The sequence below is a fragment of the Ambystoma mexicanum genome, chromosome 2p (genome assembly GCF_040938575.1).
Source record: "Ambystoma mexicanum isolate Mex_15411 chromosome 2p, UKY_AmexF1_1, whole genome shotgun sequence".
Lineage (NCBI taxonomy): Eukaryota > Metazoa > Chordata > Amphibia > Caudata > Ambystomatidae > Ambystoma > Ambystoma mexicanum.
In genome coordinates, this window is record NC_090923.1 from 1,300,624,996 (window position 1) to 1,300,646,158 (window position 21,163).

Sequence of the window (21,163 nt, forward strand, 5' to 3'; positions counted from 1 at the left end):
TTAACATTAAGCAAAGAATCAACCTCAAAACACTTTCCCTTACCCATAAGTGCTTATCCAACCAAGCTCCTACCTACCTCTCCAATACCATATCCAGACAATCTTCTACATGACCCACCAGCCCAGTCTCACTGCATCACCATTCTGCGTTTTAAACAACATCGCGCATGTGGGGTTAGTTTCCGAGTCCTTGCTACCAAAAAATGGAATGCTCTACCAGTATCTCTGAGAGGAACCATCATTCCTCTTTTTCCGGAAAAAAGTAAAACTTTGGCTTCATGAGCAAGACCTTAATCTGATCACATAAACTGATAAACTGATATACCTACTGATTTTATCACTACCTGATGTACTTACTGAACTATGTATATATTTAATGTAATGTAATTCTCATTTGGACATTAATGACCTGATGTACCCCACTACTGACCGATGTATATTTGTTCATTTTGCTATTGTTTTCCTGTCTGTATTTTTGCAACTTGTATGAAAAGCGCCCTGATGCCCTTGATAAATAAACTAAAATAACCAAACTATGTGAGAAACCAAGGAACTGTATTGAAAGCATTAAAGGGGAAGCAGAAAATGTGGAAAAATCCCATAGAAGAATTAAAGGATTTAATTCACATGGTTACCAAGAACTATTTAAAAATAGACTATTAAGGCTGGAAGAGGCCTGTCCAGGAGAAGGCAGGCATTCTCCTGGATCCTTTTCTTTTGATATTTGATTAGTGGTAGGGTTAGAATAGGATAGCTTTTGGACATAGGACAGATAGATCATTAATTCGGACTGCCTTACTGACGACAAGGCCCATAGTTAGTTTTATGTTAGGTAGGGGAAACCTTTCTGATAGGGACAGATAGGCCTTTTCTTATTATTTTAATAAAAAAAGAATTGTAAGAATACTCCCATTTGGTACGCTTCCTTCTTCTGACCTACCACAGTCACCATGCACTTGGCTCGGGCAAACACCTTTGCTTGGTCAGCACTTTCTCCGTCTTGCAGCACCCCATTAAGAGAGGAAAGAGGAGTGGTTACTTTCTCCACAGGCATATTGGTGACGGGAAAAAGGAAAGTAATCACGAAGGGGCCATTGGATGGGACAGTGGGCCTCACGTTGGGTAAACGGGCATGTTGCATGTCAGCTAATATTTCAGCTGTTTAGGCCAGGTACTGCACCATTTTAATCACATTTCCTAAAACTATGCAATCCCGGTTATGTCCACCAATACATGTAGCAACTGCACCTTGTAAATTGCATTATTTGATCAGCTAGGACCCTGTGATATTTCGAAATTGCACTTTTCGGTTGCCTAGAACCTCATAATTTATTAAAAATATTTATTAAATTGCACTGACTGGTCACATAGGACCCTGTTGTTGTCCTCTTTACAGCCTCATCACTACTTGCCAACCATGCTGCTGGCAATCCTCCTCCTCCTCCTTCTTCCTCTTCTTTCCCTCTCTCTTTCCCATAGCCTCCACCCCCGTTTGCTCCACTCTCTGTGCTCCTCTTCTCCTGTCTCCCCATCCTAATTCTTCACTCTTCCTGAATGCCACTCAAAGCGCTCCTTTCTCTCCCATCCCACACACTCCAACAACTAACTCCTCTGTTTCTGCTCCCCTGTAACCCTGGCTTTCCAAGAATGCCTATTCCAACTCCTCTGCAAAAAAAACTCATGAATCCTTTAGATTCCCATCGTCTCAAACTCTTGGTAATGGCTATCACTGAAACCTGGATTCCGGCCTGTGACACTGCCACCCTGACAGCCTTTCACGCTGACTTTGCCTCATTCTCTCACACAACTCTTCTCTAAAAAACAAAAAAACAGCATTGGTCCCTTCATTTGGAAGGGCACTCCATCATCACCCCACCACCTCTCTGATCTTTCCGTTGGGATTACCTCAGTTAAACGCCCCACCCTACCCTTACTACCCTCTCCCTTTACCGCACACCGGGCGTCCTTAACCTGCCATGCAGGCAAAGTAGCCAATGAGCATGGACATGGGCCGTACTCCTTGACCAGAGCAGGCAGCTTTGAGATGCCTCGGCTGTGGCCGAAGGACGTGCCCCTGGAAAAATGTCCACTGGGCACGGGTGCAGGCTAAATCCATTAGGCACATTGACTTCTGGGGTTAGCCTGGGGCATGGCTGATAACCAGGCCCTGGCTGAGTGTCTTTTTCCCTTTGGATACAATGAGTGGTTCAGAGGTATCTGGGGCTTTGCTGTCATGCCCCAGACAAAGTGGCCATCTGTGGATGAAATGGGTGTCTTGGAGGTTCCTGGGCATGAACAAAGCTCATGCTCTTGGAAAAGTGAGTATTGGCACAGTAGGTATATTGGAAAATTATAATTTAAAAAAGCAAACTTTTTGTGAAAAAATACTTGTTCAAAAAGTATAATGATTGAAGCACATTTAAAATTTGAATCTATGAAAATTCCTCTAATTTGTTTGCTGAATAACATTTCCTGCGTTTGTGTGTGCAGATTGTACTGCCTTTTTACTGCAAAATGTTGGTGGAGTCCCCCTGTGCCTCCCCTTACATCCTCACCCCTTCCCCTTCTATATACCTTACCATCTATATGTTTGCGGCAAAAATAAATGTTATCGTTTATGGTTCCCAATAGCCAGATAGGCAACCGTGGCCTATTTGATGAAAATACCAGTCGCATCAAGCTAAAACATTTTGGTTTTGCACTCGAGGGGCTAAAGCTTATAACTAGCTGGTTGCAAGAAACAAAGTAGAACTAAACAAAGAGAAAGTGGCAAGAGGAGCTTGATGTATATACCTTTCTGAAACTCATTGGAGAAATTTCAAGCAAAATTTGAGTTGTGGAATATCTATCGGGACTCTGATTTTCTTCCACTCCTTTCTGGAGGAGATTATGGAAATAATTGAAATGGTTCTTGATAAGTCATTCTGTATGTAAATTCCATTACCTTTGGAGCATGTTTAATGGGTTTTCTGAGTAAGAGCGTCTATGACTGATGAGCCACTGAGTACCAGCCACTGAAAATCTGTCCCATTCTGAAGGGCCTAACTTGAAAGGGAGCAAGACAAACGTTTGCATGTCAGCACTCACTCAGTATCCCAGAAGATGAAGCAGACTTGATCCCTGCAAGGCAGGTAATCGTAGAACCTGGGCTAGTCATAGCCCAGGTCTCCTCTCATGAGGGAGATCTTTCTTTAGATTCGCCCCTTTGCTGATTCAAGAATCACCAGCACAAAAGGGAAAATCAAACGAAAGAGCGGGAGCAACACACCACTGTAAAAGAAAATAAACAAAGATTAGATCCAATGATGTTTTGGTATAGACAACATGGATAATACAATCAAAAGACCAGCCTACATAATGTAGTTAGATCTTGTGTCAACCCGTGGGCAGGAGATGCTGGGACTTCAACCCGATCCAACCTCACTAGAATAGGAGAAAGGGAAAGTATTGGCTTGCTTTAATACTCATGACTAATTCATGTCTAATGCAAGAAGGAGCTAAGTATCAAAGTGTCTTACCAGTGTGGGACAGTTGTCATGATATGGATAAAAAGTCAAATTCAGAGAAAACCAACGAAATAGGATAGGAAAGGTTAGTATAGGAACGGCACCCGAACGGCACGAGGGACACACTGCAGTCGAGTAGGTGCATTTTATCACTTCCTGCAGAGCGTCCAGGTAGTGCACTAATCTGTTCTGTGTTGGTAATCCAAGGGTATGTCCCAAAATCCTAGGGAATTATATGTAGCAAGGGAGTTAGCTGCCCCCAAAGACCGGTAACGGCTGAGGAGTGATTGCAATGTGAGGATAATGCATGATCACAGAGGTTTTTACAGAACGTGATCGCGCCGAGTATGTATATGCGAAGTGAACAGGAAGGTCTGTAGACAAAACACAAGGTAATCAGTGAGCGGAGTCAACAGAGGAGAAACAGACAGGAATGGTACTGTGTTTCCTCTTGGAAGCAGTCGTCCCTGATACAAGAAGGCAGTCCATTATGCAGGCGTAGGTTTGTTATCATGCAGTCGTCAAAAGTACCAAATCGGCAGGCAAAAGGAACGTCGGTAACAAGGCAGGGATTCAAAGCTTCAGAATGAGTCGTGATGCTCAAAAAGACGCTGTACTCGACTGTAATCAGTAGCAGCGTTACTTGTGATCTAGAAGTTTTTATGCAGTATCAATGATGTAGCCTTCCGGCTGTAAGAGTACTTGCAATATCACGTGACAACTAGGGAACCGCCAGGTGGAACGCATCGTAATCAGATGCGGTTACGCTGTCTCCATGGTAACCTCCATTGTTCGTAGAATTGAGCAGCAATGCAATGGGACAAACGGGATACCTGTTTTGTTTTCTTTTTTGATGGTGGTGCGCTCTCTGAGGATTCGCGACCCACCAGGACCATGACATTGCACTGGCAAAAGCAAACCTCTCTCCACTCTCAGATAGAGCTCTAATGTGCAATAATATAAGGCAGTAGAATCTACCACTGTTAGGAAATTATGGAATGATTGTCAAGAGAATGGTGCCGCAAAGAAATTCAAAAGTGAGTGGAAGAAAAATTAAAGCGGAATGCAGACGCATACAATGTTACAATGCATACCACTTTAACTTGATGCCCGTTTCACTGTATCCTGTAGCTTTCAAAATAGGAGTCTGGTCATCCTTAGGCCTTAAGGAGGAGATCTGATTTGGGGAAAGAAGACCACTTTTACTTTAAATAAAAGGAGGGGCATCATAAATAAAACAAGTCTAAAAGATTTATACAGCTGTGTCTTGGATTCACAAGAAAGAGTCTGGCATCATTGCCTGACTCACACTTTCTGTCACCCACTACAGCCCATCCTTCCCACCTCCCTAATAGTTTTTCCTGCAGTGAGTGACCCATACACATCCTTTACGTCGTTATCGATTTGTGCATTTGTCACATTATATGAATGTGATTTCATCCTGTTTTATGCAAATACCTCAGTGCAAATACAAATGTAAAATTGGATTGCTTTGTATGTTTTCATTGGAAACTGCTAATAATGAATTATTTTCCAGCCCTCAAGCATTATACATCGAAGCTACAGGATTTTTCTGATCTAGCACATGTGGAAACATTTGGATTTCGCGGCGAGGCACTGAGCTCATTGTGTGCTTTAAGGTATTTATTGTAGCACTCATTACAATGTACAAGCTGTTAGTTTAAGTATTTGATTATCCCTTAGAACCTGTCTGTGTTGTAACATTTTGTTTTTCTTTATTTTATTTTCAAACACATATCAGTACTTAAGAAACAATACATAGATTTTGCCAAGTACAGAAGTACCCATGTAGCCGATCCGATTTTCCCCAAAGTAACTAACCCTAAACTCAGTCTCATCAGTTGCCATTACACCTAACCTAATCAAGGGAGCATGGTGTGGGTAAACATCCCAACTCATTAATCCCATCAACACTCTAAATAGACGGGAATCACCTTATAACAACCCAGATATTATCACATTTTGGGGACAGACCCTTGCTCAGTATACACCCTCCTCCAGGTACATGCACCTATCAACTCTTTTTCCATGCAGAAACGCTTGGGTTGTCACTTAAGCCCCGCTTAGTAACTATATATTTTTTAGCCATGGTCATGGCTATAGCTATAAAAAACACATATTTTCATACTTGACGAAACCCAGTTCTCTGCAAATACCCAATAACACTAATTTGGGAACACTCTCCATTCAACCCTGTATCCCATTGATCACCCACAGAACCTTCTACCAATAGTCCTGGACCTGGGGAATGTGGTGGGTCAGAAGAAGGACACAGACACTTATAGGCCATTTTACTTATATCTTTATTAAAGAAAAAGATAATGCCTATCTTTCCTTATGCTATAAAGCGTACCTACCTAGCAAAACTAGCTATGTTGCTCATCTGTCGTCAGTGGATATCAACAGAATCTGTCCACCATCCAAACTAACTCTAGCTGACCCTACCACTAAGATAGCAACTAAAAACAGGGGAATGACTGCCTTCCACTGGGCTTTTGCTTCTTCCCAACTTCAATTCAATAGCTGATTTTCAGATGGTCTCCGGTGACTGTTTTGATCAGTTCATACAGTTTTCTCAATACTTTATTGGACTTTCGTTTCTTTTCTCTTTGGTTGGTGTTTTCTGTTGGCTTATTACCCTGTGCTTGGTTCTCTCTACAGAGAGTTCTTCGCCTCTCTTCCCAGGATAATGTTATCCAATATTTATTACCCTCTCCTTTAGTATTGTTCCCTCTTTTGTACTGTTCAGTCTTTGATCCATTTCTGACATATATTCTGATCCCGTCTTTTCCTTGGGTTTTTCTCTTTTTACTTTATTCTATTCTTGGATTATAATTTCTTTGTCTTGACGGTTACGAGTAGGAGCACAGTTCACACTTGCATCTCTGGGGTTCAAAGTTCTAATCTCTTAATCTTGACTGAGACGAGTATGATTGGTGCCATTAACGATTTGCATTCACTCTCTGGGTTTCAATTTTATAATCTCTGCATCTTGGCTGGGACAAGTATGATAGGTCTGATAAAGATTCTCCTTCACTCCTCTGGGCTTCAAAGTTATACTCTCTTTATCTTGACTCGGATGAGTATGATTGGTCCCATAACGGTTTTCGGTCTGCCTACCGGGTCTCCCGTTTTCCCTGTTACCTGTTGCTTTTAGGGATAACATCACAGGGACATCTATTTGCTCAGGGTCGGGTCTCCCTTCCGCCAGCTTGGTTTCTCTCGTTCCTTCAATGCTTCTTCCTTCATGCTGTTGTCTAGGATGGTTGTACAATCTTTCTGATACCTTTAGGTTCTGTGCCTTCAGTCGTGGAGTGGTTTCGGTGTTGTTTCCGGGACCCCGTTCCACCACAAGCTTTTCGTGGTCAGGCCACCACTTTCCGTCTTTCTCTCTGTGTTCCAGGACGCCACTTGTCCGACTTAGCTTCCTTCATTCTCCCAAATTCAAGACGCAGCACGTCTAATGTTACTTTTCATTCATCCTCGATTACAGGACATTGTAGGTCCAGCTTTGCCTCTGCACTGGTTTGCAAGTTTTATAGCTTGCAGATCTTCTCTTCCTACCAATCTCCTCCCCTCCCATATATGATGTAGCCATTGGTCTTCCCTGGCATACGTCCAAGTCTCTCTGTCTCCGGCGGATTCTCTTCTCCTCTGCATCTCCTCCTCCTTGTCCCAGTGAAATGGGATTTTTCATTTAAAGAAACATTTACAGTTTCCTGTTGACAATAACTTATGCTTGTTGTTTCATCATACAACTTTTTTCGCAGGGTATGTCCAAAGAGGTATTATTGGGCTGTTTTCTGGGGAGTTTCTCACAGGAATGGGAGTCCTTGTCCCCAAGGAGGAGTCTCTCCCGGTGAGATTCCACTTTCCTCGCCCCCTACAGGACGGTGTTGCAGAGCGGTGGGATGAATCGGCAATGAGTCACCCCACAAAACTGGCCTGGGACCCTTCACTTGTGGCCAGGCAGGGGCAGACGCTTCCTGATTTCGACCCTGGGGTTGGTGTTCTGCGGGAGGATCAGATGGGGCGGGGGGGGGGAGCAGGCCAGAAAGACAGGGAAACCCCCCTTTGTAACTTTCCCCACAACCCCACGCTTTTAATGGCTTATTGACAAGTAGTGGAAATAAAAGACCTAATTTTGTTGGTTGGGGATACAAGTCCTGTGATCCCCTAAATATTGGAACGAGGAAGAGGGCTGAAGAGAAATGCTGTAGTAGTAATCACCCTGTTAAGCCTAATGGCCCACACCTGATGGAAGCAGAGAGGTTTAAAATGCCCCCTCAGGTGCAGGCCATTAGATGTAGATATGGTTGGAGCTGGGAGAGTCGCAGCAGTAGCAGAGCACAGGGCTGGCAATACAGACAGCAGTGGGTGAACGGAAGGGACGACGGGACTTTGTCCATGCAGAGTTCAACTGCCTATCCTGAGACAGTCCTGTTTCCTCAAAATCTGAAGTGCAGAGGGTGCACAGCGGAAGGCGTGAAGGAAGACTGCTTTTCCCCATGTGGACCTAATTACAGAAATTGCGCAGCCAGAAGCGTGCTGTGGATCTTAGCCGAGTGTTGGCGTGCAGCTGAAGGTACCAGGAGTGAGAGAAGCTCTGTGACTGCGTGGCCGTGTCGTGGACACCTTCACAGAGGAAGCGTGTGTGTTAAAACGGAGCCCGAAGCAATCCAAGTCCTGCAAGCAACAAAGGGACCAATAGAGAAGCCGGTGACTGTGACCGAGCGATCTGAACCATTGCGCAAACATAGGCAGGTAACAGCAGCTAAGCAGAAGCACTTGCGTACGAGTGAAAGCTTGAAAACATCGACCATTGATTGTCGAACAATGGGAAGTTGTAAAAGTAGCACTCGCGTTAACACTTTCTATAGCATTTGCGTAAGATTGAAACCGCATTCATTGAATCTTACAATTCTGAAAACAGATGACAGACTGAACGCGTATGCTTAAAAAGTCTTTCCGAAGAGTACATTGTGAAGTGGTTGAAGTTGATATATCATTGAATTCAAGTTACTAAATATTGCATTGTGAGCTAATAGTGGAACAAGCATTGCCTAAACCAATAGTGGAACGCTCATTGCGTATGCTAAGAGCAAAACAAGCACTTTCCCAAAGTCAATAGTGGTGCATGCGTTGCCTGAGACCTAAAGAGATACCAGCATTGTCCAAGCCAAGAGCCAAAAGAGACTAACACCAGAGATACCCGTAAACTACTTTGGGGGATACAGAGTGCACACTGGCGAATGCAAGGTTGTAAAATGTCAAGCGTGCTGATTGTAAAAGTTCCCTAAACATTTATAAAACTCACATTACCAAAGCCATAAGGAAGGAAAGCAGTATCTGACCCTTGGGGGGAAATATAGATTGTGGATGTGGCAGAAAGACAAAATTGGCAAAGAGGCTGTCCTTCTGAAAGGTGAATATTCAGATGAAGAGTGCCTTGCCTACCTGAATGTGGTGTTGAGGTGTACTAATGTGGAAATTGTCTTTTCTGAGAAGCTGATAAAGGTCACAAAGTTGCAAACTGATGAAATTGAAATTTTGGTTGTCAGAAGATTTGAAACTTCAGACGCCCAATTAAATGTGCAAGGCTATGGGGCAGGAGAGTAGACCCGCATGTTGAGTCCTTGCAGAAGTTAACGTGATGTGAGAGTGGTCCAGGTAGAAACAGTGTGGGCTGCGAAGTCATCCTGACAAAGTGATTTCTAATGCTATAAAGAAACTTAAGAAGTGCTGTCAAGAAGCTGTGATTCTTTTACCTTGCCAGAGGTTGTGTAACATTTACAAGGAACAGTATTTATTTTCTGACATAAGTTGTGGCAAAACATTGTGAACCAGAACAACATTGATGCTGTTTGATGAAGTGGAAATCATTGCTTAAAGAAGGAGAGAAAGTTGTTCTGTTGGTTAAATATTGGGGAAGCTGAACTTTCTTATGACAAAGCAGAGAACACAAGAACTGAATCAGAACTGTGTTTCAAGCCCGGATTTCCTTGTTTCTTTTTGTTGAACTTTGGAACTAAGATTTAACTTGAAACTTGGGTAAGGGGAATTGACCCAGATTACAAAGAAAAACTGTGAATATTGGAAATACCACTGTTAAGAGTTGTTGTGAATTGCAATATATTTTCTTGTGTATTATATGCTTAAGTGTGAGGGCCATATATCTTTTGTTACAGTGTTTCCCTTAGTTTTGATAGGCCGGGAAATCCACGTTCGGGTAAGGATAGTGAGGCGTTTGTTAAAACGTATACTTTAATAAAATGGCGCATTTTGAGAAAACGGCCAAAATGGGTCTGCCTCACGTTTCTGACCCCTCACAGCCCGCTCACCTCCGTAGCCTCACAGGGGGAGGGACCCCCTTGGAGAGAAGGGACAAATTCCTGCGACACAGGGACACTCCCACATGTGGAAGAACAAACCATGAGCCCTATGGCAGCAAAAACAATGTGGTTCCGGATCCTAGCCACATGATGAAGCAACTGCCTAGAGTAATCATTTTGGTGCCAAATCTTAAACTGAATGAGCGGCCATTTTTTTATGCATACAGTTTCATCATCCCAACAACATAATACAATAGTTATCAGCAGCAATGAGCAATGCCGTCAAATACTTACAAACAAGAAAGTTTGTAGAAATAAAGCAGTCTGTTGCTAACTGTAAATGGATGTATAGCCTCACATCTTGATCCTTTACTACAAATCAATGATATCCGTACAGTAAAATCAAATAAATCCTGGGATTATTTTTATCTAATGCATCTCTAACGTTCAGTCGGTTAACTCTGGTTTCTATGGAGTATCTAAGTGTTCGCCTCATCTTCTTTGGTGTTCTATCCCTGATGGTGCTGTCGGAATTTGCCAGTCCCAACCTGTGGGACACGGCTGGTGGATTGGCTCGGCCCACAGCTTCCCATTTCCTTGAAGAATTGTGGAGGTGGAGAGCAAACCCTTCTGAGCATGTTTGCCTGCAGGGATAGAGGAGGTGGATTACAGGACAACTGGTGCGGAGATGGGGGACTGGAGACAAAAGGAGTGCCACCTCATAGCTGATCTGTCTGTGTGAAGCTTGAGTAAAGAAAAGGTTTGACCTTGCTTCTGTTTGGTAGGGTTCTAATTCTGTGAGCGAGATCTGGCTTTCCAGCTCACTTCACTAGATGAATAAAATGCAACCATGAATGAGGCTAGACCGGTTGGATCACAGCCCTGCTAGTGTTGACCATGGTAATTGTTCGCCCGCTTTGTTGACCTTTTCATCACTGCTGCAAAATATAGGCTTCTCTGCTGGCATGTTAGCCACAGCAGGATTTGGGGAACTCAATCTTGACTTGTTGCAGTTGTAAACTGTGAATAGTTTCCTTCACTCTGTGGACCACTCATATTACCTCTTTAAGCTGTTTAGCCAATGTTAGCCAATCCTAGATAATGGCAAACAAAAAAAACACAAAACACAGAAAGGAAATGACAAATGGGGTGCACAAGAAAAATCAAAAAAGTCGGACATCATGATGACAGCTAGGGTGCATGCAAATCCTCTAGAGCAGGATTGTCCAACTCCAGGCCACGAGGGCCAGAATTCTGGAGGGTTTTCACGATATCCCTCATGAATATTTATGAGAAAGGGTTTGCATACATTTAAAATCATTGCATGCAAATTCATCTCATGCATATTAATGAGGGGTATCCTGACAATCCAACATGTTTCCGGCCTTCGAGGCACAGCGGCCATCACGCGGGACCAGGGAGGTAATGCACAGTGTGCAGCAGCGGACAGGGAGCAGACAGGGCCTTAGAAAGTGGGCCTTTGAATCAAGGGGCCGGCTAAAGCCTGCCCGTCCCCATTAGGCCACAAAAGCATGCCACGTGCCCAATTAGTGTGCAGAGAAGTCATGAAGCACACACATAGGAAGCCTTAGATGTATCAGAAAATGCGGCGGCCATCTTGGAAAATGCTGCGAGGTGGCAACAAAGGCACAGAAGATGGTAATAGGCCCAACAAGCATGTCACCAGATGGGAAAGGTCACAGGAAACTAGGCGGGGGAAGCCCAGATTGAGCGTGCTGCGCTCCAGAATAAAAGCATTTCTTTCTACGCATTTTGGAAAAATACGAATTTTCTTTTTTGCAATTTAGTTTTTCTTTGTTTTCCCCTAAAACGATGTTGCAATGATTTCACAGGATGAGGCAGCCTCATACCTGTGTGTAGAGCGATGCAGGCAGTTGCATTGGCAGGAAGAACATTGCGTGCCTCAAACAGCTGATAGATGGAAGGAAACACACACCAAGTGCTGCGGAGAGGAGCTAGCAGTCGAGCAAAGAGGGAGTACTTCAATTCAGTACTAGATCCAACATTAAACAAGCCATTACCTTCAACTGCTGACTTCAGAAATGGAGTAGCATTGGCAAGATTGCTTTGTGAATTATGAATGATAGAGGCATTGTGCCCTTTTTCACCCAGGGTATTGAGATTATACTTTCTTTTGCATGTGCTCAGGGGTTTTTCACAGATTGACTTAACTACTTATTTCTAGAAAGCCCATTTTGTAACTACCTGAGGTCAAAATATGGTCACAAGTATTATTGAACCAACCTACAGTTGCCACAGCTATGAAGGTGATCTGAATGTCCATGCCCCCAATGTCCTCCATGGACTTTGTATGACCCCCCCCCCATACTTAGGGATTCTGTATTAATTGACAACATTTAAACAACAATCATGGAAAATGATTTTAGTGGAAAATGAATCACTGGAAGTGAGTCATGCAGGTGTTTGGGACGGGTTCACAACGTTATGGAGAGATGAGTTTATTAACCACTCGGCCGCCTAGAACAGGAGTTTGAGACTGCGCCTGGAGAAAGAATTTCAGTAAAAGGAGCGAGCACAAATTAAAGATATCCTTAAAAGCACAAAGGGAGATGGGAATTGCTAACGCCAAAATCTCACCATGCAGGTAGGACTTTGCAATCGCTATTCAGAACTAAACGCAATCTTTTTGGGGGATTACGTCTAATTACCTACTACCTCATAAACTATGAAAATTATAAATGATGCCAAATCAAAGGTCTAAATGTTTTGGTCCCCCCAGCTGTCAAGGTTTCTGTTTTTAACCAATAACCATTTTGCTAGTCTGATTAGGCTCTGGTATTTGGTGGGTACAAATTACACCTTCAATGAGAGAGCTTTTTTTTTAAGCACATCTTTGTTTGGTCATAAAGATTTGCACCAAAACAATTTGTCATACAACTTTACCAAAACATCCCATTTGAACGTGTCAAACCAAGACTTAAACATCACTTGTGCCAACCCGACATCACCCCTCCCCCACCAGTTCCTTTCAATATACTAAAATCTCCTCAAGTCCTCTGGAGCTCCTCTTCCATCCTCATCCTCCTCCAAGAATCCTAGTGCCTGCAATCTCCTTGGGATGTACAGGTGTGTCATGTCTTTGCTTGCATAGTGTAAGAAGGGCGACCAAACCTTGCTAAATTTTCTAAGGGAGCCTGTTATTATCGCCGTCAGTTTTTCCACATTTACATTTACCGTATCCCATACGGCATAATAGCACTGTACTATAGATGGGGCTTCCACCTTTTTCCATTGTCTGGCTATGCATCGCTTAACTGCTAGCATTATGTTGTCCCATAGCCTTTCCATCCCCAACCCCTCCCCCTCCCCACATCCCCTGTCTCCCCTGTAAGGTAATCCCCAGAAGGATCTCTGTTCCTGTGAAGTCCCTGTCGGGTCCCAGTATCTCTAGTACTTTCGTTTTCACTTCCTGCCAAAAATGTCTGAGCCGTTGGCAGCTCCACCAGATATGTTCCCATGGGGTGTCCGGTCAAATGTTTAAAAAAAAAGGATCGAATGACCTTTTGATCGAAAACAAAAGAACCGAAAAAAAGGATTGATTTTTTTTAAATGTATTTAATTATATATTTTTTTAGTTTAACATGTATAAAAAACTTTTTTATAAGAAGAAAACGGGGGGGATGGGGGAACACCCCATTAAAAAAAAAAAAATTCAATCCTTTTTTTAACCTAGAACCGTTCCATGATCCCTACCTTCCCGCACCCCCTCCAACATTCTGCCGGTGACGAGGGATATATCCGATGGAGCTTCTCCGGGTTGTCGTGCCATTGGTGTAGCACCTTGTATTGCAGTTCCCTATACTGCGCTGAGGTGTGAGATATGAACCAGCTTTTCAACGCCCTGTCCCACTCGTCCGTGAATGCCTTCCCTCTCACCTTTCCCCATTTATCCCTCTGTGCCATCTCCTCCCGCTCCTCTCCCTCCTGTAGGAGATTGTAAATTGCAGATATCAGACACTTATTCTCCACAGAAGTTAATACCAGCTTCTCCCACTCTGTGTGTTCCCTTGTTGCCCCTTCCTTCAACTCAGGGGCTCCAGCCCAGTGCCGTAGCTGGTGGTACGCATATAGGTCCTCGTCTATCAGGGCCAAGACCCTTTTGCATTCAGTATATCGAGTGCCTTCATATTAAATCCCCTAACCCCCTTACCTCTCCCTCAGATTTTTACTGTGTTACTCGTTATCAGATTCTTCCCAAGTCCCTACGGCCTATCACTTGCCCTCATCCCGAGATCTTCCACTTGTCCTCATCCCTGAGATCTTCCACAAGCGGCTCCCCGCCACTGCCTGCTCCATGCATACCCAATGTTTCTCATTATCCGATCTCGCCCATTCCATCATCGCTCTCAGCTGTGCTGCCTGATAGTATTTAGTTATATTAGGACACACCACTCCACCCCTAGCCTTGCTCCTAAATAGCATCTCGCTCCCTATTCTCGGCTTCTTCCCTCCCCATATATATCCCATTATACTGTCTTGAATGTCAGGGAAGTATGTTCATTTTAATAATTGCAATCCTTCCAAACCACAATGTGCATAGACCCTTCTATATACCCAAGTCTGCCTTGATTTGTTTTAATAAGCATGGGTAGTTTGCCCCCACTATTCCCCTTATGGATGCCGTTAATTTAATCCCCAGGTACCTAACTGTTCCCGGCACCCAACAAAACAGATTGCTCTTCTCAAGGAGGCACCTCTGCTTCTCAGTAATGTAATGGTTTAATATCTCTGACTTCCCAAAATTCACCTTGAAGCCTAACACTCCTCAGAATACTTGTATCTCCTTTATAATCGCTGGTATTGATCTTTCCGGGTCGGTGATCATCAAGATCCACATCATTGACGAATAACCCTATTTTGTGCTGGGACCCAGCCTTCCTCTCCGTCCCCCATGGATTTCCCCATTCTCCCTGATCCGATGGCAAAGGGTTCCATTACCAAGGCGAATTGGAGAGTGGAAAGTGGGCATCCCTGCTTTGTTCCTCTTGGGAAGGGGTCGGTCAGCCCCCTATTCACTCTTACCCTTGCCCGTGGGTCCTGGTAGTTTGCTTGAATCATTTTCCTAAATTTTGGCCCTAGCCCAACCCTTTCTAATGTTTGTTCCAAGAACGTCCAATCGACACGGTCAAATGCCTTCTCAGCGTCTAACATCAGGCATGTCGGTGTGGTGCCCTCTTTACTCCCTGCCTTGTCTATGATATGCATTATTCTCCTTATGTTATAAAATGTACTCCTCCCTTGATGAATCCTGATTGGTCCTGGTTCACCAGCCCAGTAGGATTCCATCCAATCTAGCGGCCAGTGCCTGCGTGTACAATTTGGCATCGACATTAATCAGTGCTATAGGGCGATACGAGGAACACTGATGCAGGTCTTTCCCGGATTTCGGGATAAGAGTAATGTGTGCCATATTCATTGATTTGGATATTTCCCCCGTTTCTCGGAACCAGTTGAATATCTCGGTTAACACTTTAGCTAGCGGTTCCTTGAATGTTGTATAGAATCCTGTCGTTAGCCCGTCCTCCCCGGGGCTTTTATTGCCCTTCAATCCAGTTATCGCTCTCATCACTTCTTCATATGCTATGGGCTCCTCTAGTCTGTCTATCTGCTCCTGTGTGAGGCGCCGTCCTTCCCAACCCACCAAGTACCTCCTCTGCTCCTCCTCTCCCACTGGCTCTTCCCCATGGAAGTCTGCATAGAACTCCCACACCACCCTCCTCTTTGCCCCCTCCGCTCAAACTCACCACCCCCTTTTATCCTCCAGTACCTCTATAAGCGCCTTTTGTTCCTTCACCCTTATCTGCCGCACTAGAGCCGCCGCCCCCCCCCCTTGTTTCCTTGTTCATAGAACCTCTGCCTACGTCTCAGTAGGGTGCTCTCCACCGCCCTGTTGGTTATCTGTCTGAGCTGGCCTCTCGCATAGGCTAGTTTCCTGGCCACTTTGGTCATCCCCCTCTGCTTATGCATGTTTTCGTCATCCCCCTCTGCTTATGCATGTTTTCGAGCTCCCTGTTTTCCCCCCTCCAGTTTCCGCTCCGCTTCCCTCCTCTCCTCACGCAACTCCGTTGTGGCCCTTATGAAGTGGCCTTTGATGTGCCGCTTGAATCTATCCCATCTCTCCCCAGGTGTATTCCCTCCCCACCCACCTTCTCCATGAATAGGCGTGTCTCGTTCTCTCGCCTCATGTGGCCCTCCTCCCATTCTATCGAGATCATTGCGTGATCTGATACCAATCTGTGTCCTTTGTGTTGTTTGGACGACTACCCTAGTTGCCCAAATGTAGTCTATTTGAGAATATGACTTGTGGGCGTGTGAGTAGAAGAAGTAGTCCTCCTGTGGGTGGTATATCCTCCATACATCACTAACCCCCCTCTTCCTGGAATCTTTTCAGCAAGTGCTCAGACATTGTTCCCAATGCGTGGCCCCTCATCTGCCCCGGATCTATCCCACACCGGGTCTGCCGCTAAGTTAAAATCCTCTGAGATGATTATTTCTCTCTCCCCAAATCAAAAGCCTTCCTGACCCCGGTTGGGAGCATATACTGATGCCAACGTGTACATCTGGCCCCTCATTACCCCTTTAATCAGTATGTACCTTCCCTCTCCATCCAGTTTTACTTTGACCCCCTCCATTCGCACAGTTCTGTGCAGCTGTATCGCTACCCCTGCTCTTTTGGTTGCTGCCGTTGCATGGTACTTTGTTGGATAGTTCCTATGTCTGAGGCGTATCTCGTCTCCATTGGCCAGCTGCGTTTCCTGCAAACAAACTATCGCTGGCTCTTCCTTATTCAGTTCCCTCAAAATGGTGACCCTCTTGTTGGGGCTGTTCAGTCCCCTTACATTCCAAGAAGTCAACTTATGCATTCCTCCTTGCGGTTAAGTTCCCTTTGTTGCCCCAACACCCCTTGTTCCCTTTGGTTTAATGAGCACTCTTCCTGCAGCTTCGTACTCCTCCCGGACTGGTTGTACCCCCCCCAAATGTATGATTTGTCCTGGATCCATCATCCAAGTTCTCGACGTGGTCCCCGCTAGTGGACCGAGAACTATTTTGTCCCCCCTCCCTGCATTAACCCTTCTAATATACCTCTCACCTTCCTTATTTCTAGTCCATTTATTCTGTAGCGATTCCGGTACCTCTTTTCACATTTTCTTAGAACTTTTCGTGCTCCATCCTGTGGCCTCCCGGCCTGCTTCACCATACCTTTCCCCCAAGTGGCCGTTCGTCTTCGCCGCATTTGTCGCTCCTTGTATCATCCCCAGCACCCTCAGACCCTCCTCCACCTGAAAGAAAGTGTTTTCCTCATTACCCATGCGAAACTGCAAGCTCGTCGGGTAGAGCCACCTGTACTTCATTTTCCTCTTATTCAATTCCTCCGGAAGTGGTCTAAATGTTCTCCTTCTCGCTAGTGTAGTTTCAGACCAGTCTTCATACAGTTGGACTTCACAGTCCTGTACATAGATCTTTCCCTTCTTCCTTGCAGCTCCCATTAACTGCGCGTTGTCTTTGTGCTTGTGCAGTTTCACCAGGATATCTCTGGGCCTCGCTCCTGGATCCACCCTTCGAATGCCCGCTCTGTGCGCTCTGTCGATCCCCATGCTATGAGCATGGTCCACCTACACCAGGGTTTCAAAGGATTCTCGGACACAGGCTTCCAGGTCTACCCCTTCCACTCTCTCCCTCAGGCCTTTGATGCGCACATTGTCTGTTTTCTAAATCCTCGCATTTTTTCCTTTAGGGCTCTTAATCTTTCTTCCATACCCTGGAATTGCTGAGACCATTCTTGCCCTCTTGCATCCAGTTCCGTTGCGTGCTTTTCCATTTCCAGCAGCCTTTCCCCCATTGAAGCTATGTCCTTCTTGTTATTTGCGATGGCCTGTGAGAGTTCCTCCGTAATGCTTGTTCCTTCGCCTTGACAGTCTCTGTGAGCTCCCCCTTGAATTGAGCGAGCACTGATAGTAGATCCCCCTTGGTTAGCGCCATTTCTCCATCCGTTCTATCTGGAGCCCTTTTTTTCGAATGGGAGTTTGGATTGGATGTGCCCCATGTGGTGTACTTGCTTTTCCTGCTCTCCTGGGTGTGTACTCTTCTTAGGGCCCATCAGCATTCCTTCACTCCATTCCTGTGTGCTCCCTTTCCCTGCACTCCTCAGGGTTGGGCTCCTCTTTTGGGCTCCCCCTGCTGCTTTGTGCAACCCTGCGCGGCCTCTCCCACTCGGCTCCTGACTCTCTGCAGAGATTAGATTGCTGCGCTCTAGTGCTCCCAGTTCCACTCCTGCTGCTGGATCTTCCTTGAACCCCCCATGGGCTCCTTTCCCCCGGCAGACGTAGTACCTCTAGTGAGTCCGTACTGCCCTTCTGTGGCCTTCTCCTGATGACTAGGGGTATTCCTCTTCTCCTCCCCCACAGCGCTGTCGCTGCCCACTTTCCCGCCTCTCGCAATGGGCAGTGCCTTGCTCTTGTCCGCCTCCAGTTAGGGCCTCTTCTCCACCGCCTCCCAGCCCCTCAATGTTCTGCTGAGCCTTCAGTCTTCCTGCCTGGCCTGCTGTGCTGTGTTTGCTGCAGTGAATCCACTGGCTGTATCTCAGCCCACTCGCCCCCAGTCACTCTCGTTTCCACTGGAGCCCCCAGGGGAGCCCCTTTACGATGCACAGTTCCTCTCCTCGTGCGCGGGCGAAGGCGCCTGCCCAACACGTGGCCCCCTTCCAGCTTGTGCTCCTCTCTCCCTTGGCACCTCAGGATTACAGTCCAGGAGGTCGGGGGTTTCTGTCCCTCCCGTTCCTCCTGTCAAAGATCTCCCTCTGCGGCCCCCAGCTCCTCCTCACCTGGTGCCTGGAGGTGTTATCTCACAGTCCGCTCTCTGTCTCCTCGAAAGGAGTGCCTGCGGCTCCTCACTCCTCTCCCTCCTTCGCTGGGGTTCAGGCCCCTGCGTTTGGGGCGCCGCTCTGCTCTGTCTCCTCCAGTGCTCCCCGAGTCCACTTCACAGGCTCCTCGCGCCACCTGTACGTCTCTTCACACCGTCTTTCCCGACAGCTCCCTTATCCTCTGAAGTACTCTTCAGCGACGCTGCAGGGCCGGGCAGTACGTGGGTCGGGCCACCCCCACTCATCAGTGTCCTCTGACCCGCCCCTCTCCCACTCCTGCCAGGAACTCCTGGTCAGGCCCCACCAACTTGCAGCCTCTCCACGTCTCTCCTCTTAGGTTGCCCACCTCTCCCGATGTCAGTTGGGTCCGCCCGCCTTTTTCTATAGCTGGCGAACACTGCGACTCCTGCGCTTCACTCGTCCTTGCTCTCGTGCCTTCCCCGGGTCGATGCAATCTCCCGGCGGTGTTTTCCTTCTTTCCTGCTGCATTTTGCTACAGAATTAAATGTTTGGTGATTAAATAACTGCTTTCAAGGCGGTTCGGGGTGGATCTCCAAAGTTCCGCGTTCGCTCAGCCCGCCATCTTGGCCACGCCCCCGAGAGAGCTGTTTTGATTGAAATTTCTCCTGCAACTTTTTTTTTAAGGATTTCACAAAAGATTTGTATCAATACCATGGGCAGGAAATCTACTAGTTAGAGCAAATAGCTGCAGTAAAAATGTGCTTGATCTCTGGATTTCTATATGCTTGCATGGCTCTTCTGGTCAAGATCCCTTTAACGGCACTTAGCAAACTTCAGCAAACAGTTTTCAGATTTATTTGAGCCAAGACACACCAAGGTCCCTGCAAGGGAATTAACATCTTGTGGGTCTGGGCATCCCAACTATCAAGAGATGTATGTGGACAGCTCAGATATCTTATATGTTTTACTGGTGCAGGTGGCATGTTGGTTTGCAATCGAACAGAGTATTGTTGGGAGGCCCTTAGCTTTTCTACCATTTATAGGTTTAATTGGTGTTTCCTTTGGCAGGCCTTCCCTTATATCCACTCAGACCACCCTGTACTATTGGAATGAACATTTATAATTGTGTGGTGTGCACTGGGGTCTGGGCCCTTTTCCAGTTAGAGGTATCACAGATTTCTCACCAGGGATGGATAGGTGAGCATTTGAGATATGAGTGGGGACGGCATAAGATTTCGTTATGCCCAGATTAGTCATTAAATCTCAAAGCCCAAGCCGCAGAAGGCAGACTCCAGCCATGGTTCCCATTTATAGATTTGTTTTAATATGGAAATTCCCATCTTCTATGCTCAAGTATTTTTCATTATATTGGAAGTATATGCCTAAGTGGTTTAAACGGTGGTATAAGGCTTAATCAAGTAAGCTGATGGGGTCATGAAAACACCTGGCTCAATTACTTATTCTGTAGTTGATGGTTGTATGTTAGGGAGAATTCTCTGTTTAGGCTGAATTTCCCTACCTAGTGAGTCCCCCAGCAGCTTTGCTGGATTTCTGGGGTTCTTTTTTTCTCCTGCCAAGAGTGAGACTCTTTTACCCTCACTCTTGGACATGTTGAACTGTGTTATCTTGGACAAACCTTGTGTTGAATGGGCTATGGGGTCTTTTACTCCATAGGGCCTCATATATTTTTGTGATGTGGGTTACACAGCACCCTCTGTGCCGTGACCCAGGGGTGTCCTAGGGACTCCCCAACATAGACTCCATACCCTGGGACTGACTACTGTCTCCCAGGGCATGTAAAGTCACAAAAGACTTTGCTAGTCTTGAATCCTGAACAGAACCAGTACAAACCATCATATTGTGGACGTACTGGCTGGGGCAATTCGATTGCCCCAGGGTCTGTTAGTCGAGGGGGCACGTCTCCGTCCCCCCTGATCGAGTTTTGGCTGGTGGCAGTGGAAACTACGTTTTATATTCGACCGCGAATATTTTCCTATGGGATTTCCCATTGTTTTAGGCTAACACATTTAATTATTTATTTACGGTAGCCTTAAACATACCGCCGGGTTATATATTTATTTTTATAACTCCGGTTGGGACTTTTTGCCAAAACTTGATGCTAAAATGGCGTTGGTGTTCGCCTCTGTAACTCTGACCCAAAGTGGAGCCCTTTGTTCCACTTTTGGCGGGCTTCTCCACAGAAGCCCTCCAAAGTGGTGCCACTCTGTCTGGGGTACTTAGGAGGGGTGGAGGGGGATTTAGGCACCCTGGACTGAGTTACCTTGGTAACTCAAGTCGCACTCCGTCCTGATTGGCCCCAGTGGTGAGCCGGTCGGCTCACCACTTAGCATGTTTGAGTGACAGCTAGGCTGGGTGAATGGGGGTTTGCTGCATAAAAGCAGGGCTTTGGGGACTGGAACTTCAGAAGTCGCCACAGGACC

At 45.9% G+C, this 21,163-nt stretch overlaps 1 protein-coding gene across 2 annotated transcripts in view; it reads left to right on the forward strand.

Annotated features, from left to right (window-relative positions):
- Window positions 1-21,163, forward strand: part of PMS2 (PMS1 homolog 2, mismatch repair system component) — a 504,643-nt gene that overhangs the window by 205,356 nt on the left and 278,124 nt on the right. For both annotated transcript variants that reach the window (XM_069645634.1, XM_069645635.1), the window contains exon 4: window positions 5,044-5,146. In XM_069645634.1, the coding sequence (XP_069501735.1) occupies window positions 5,044-5,146 (103 nt within the window). The remainder of the gene's footprint in view (window positions 1-5,043; window positions 5,147-21,163) is intronic.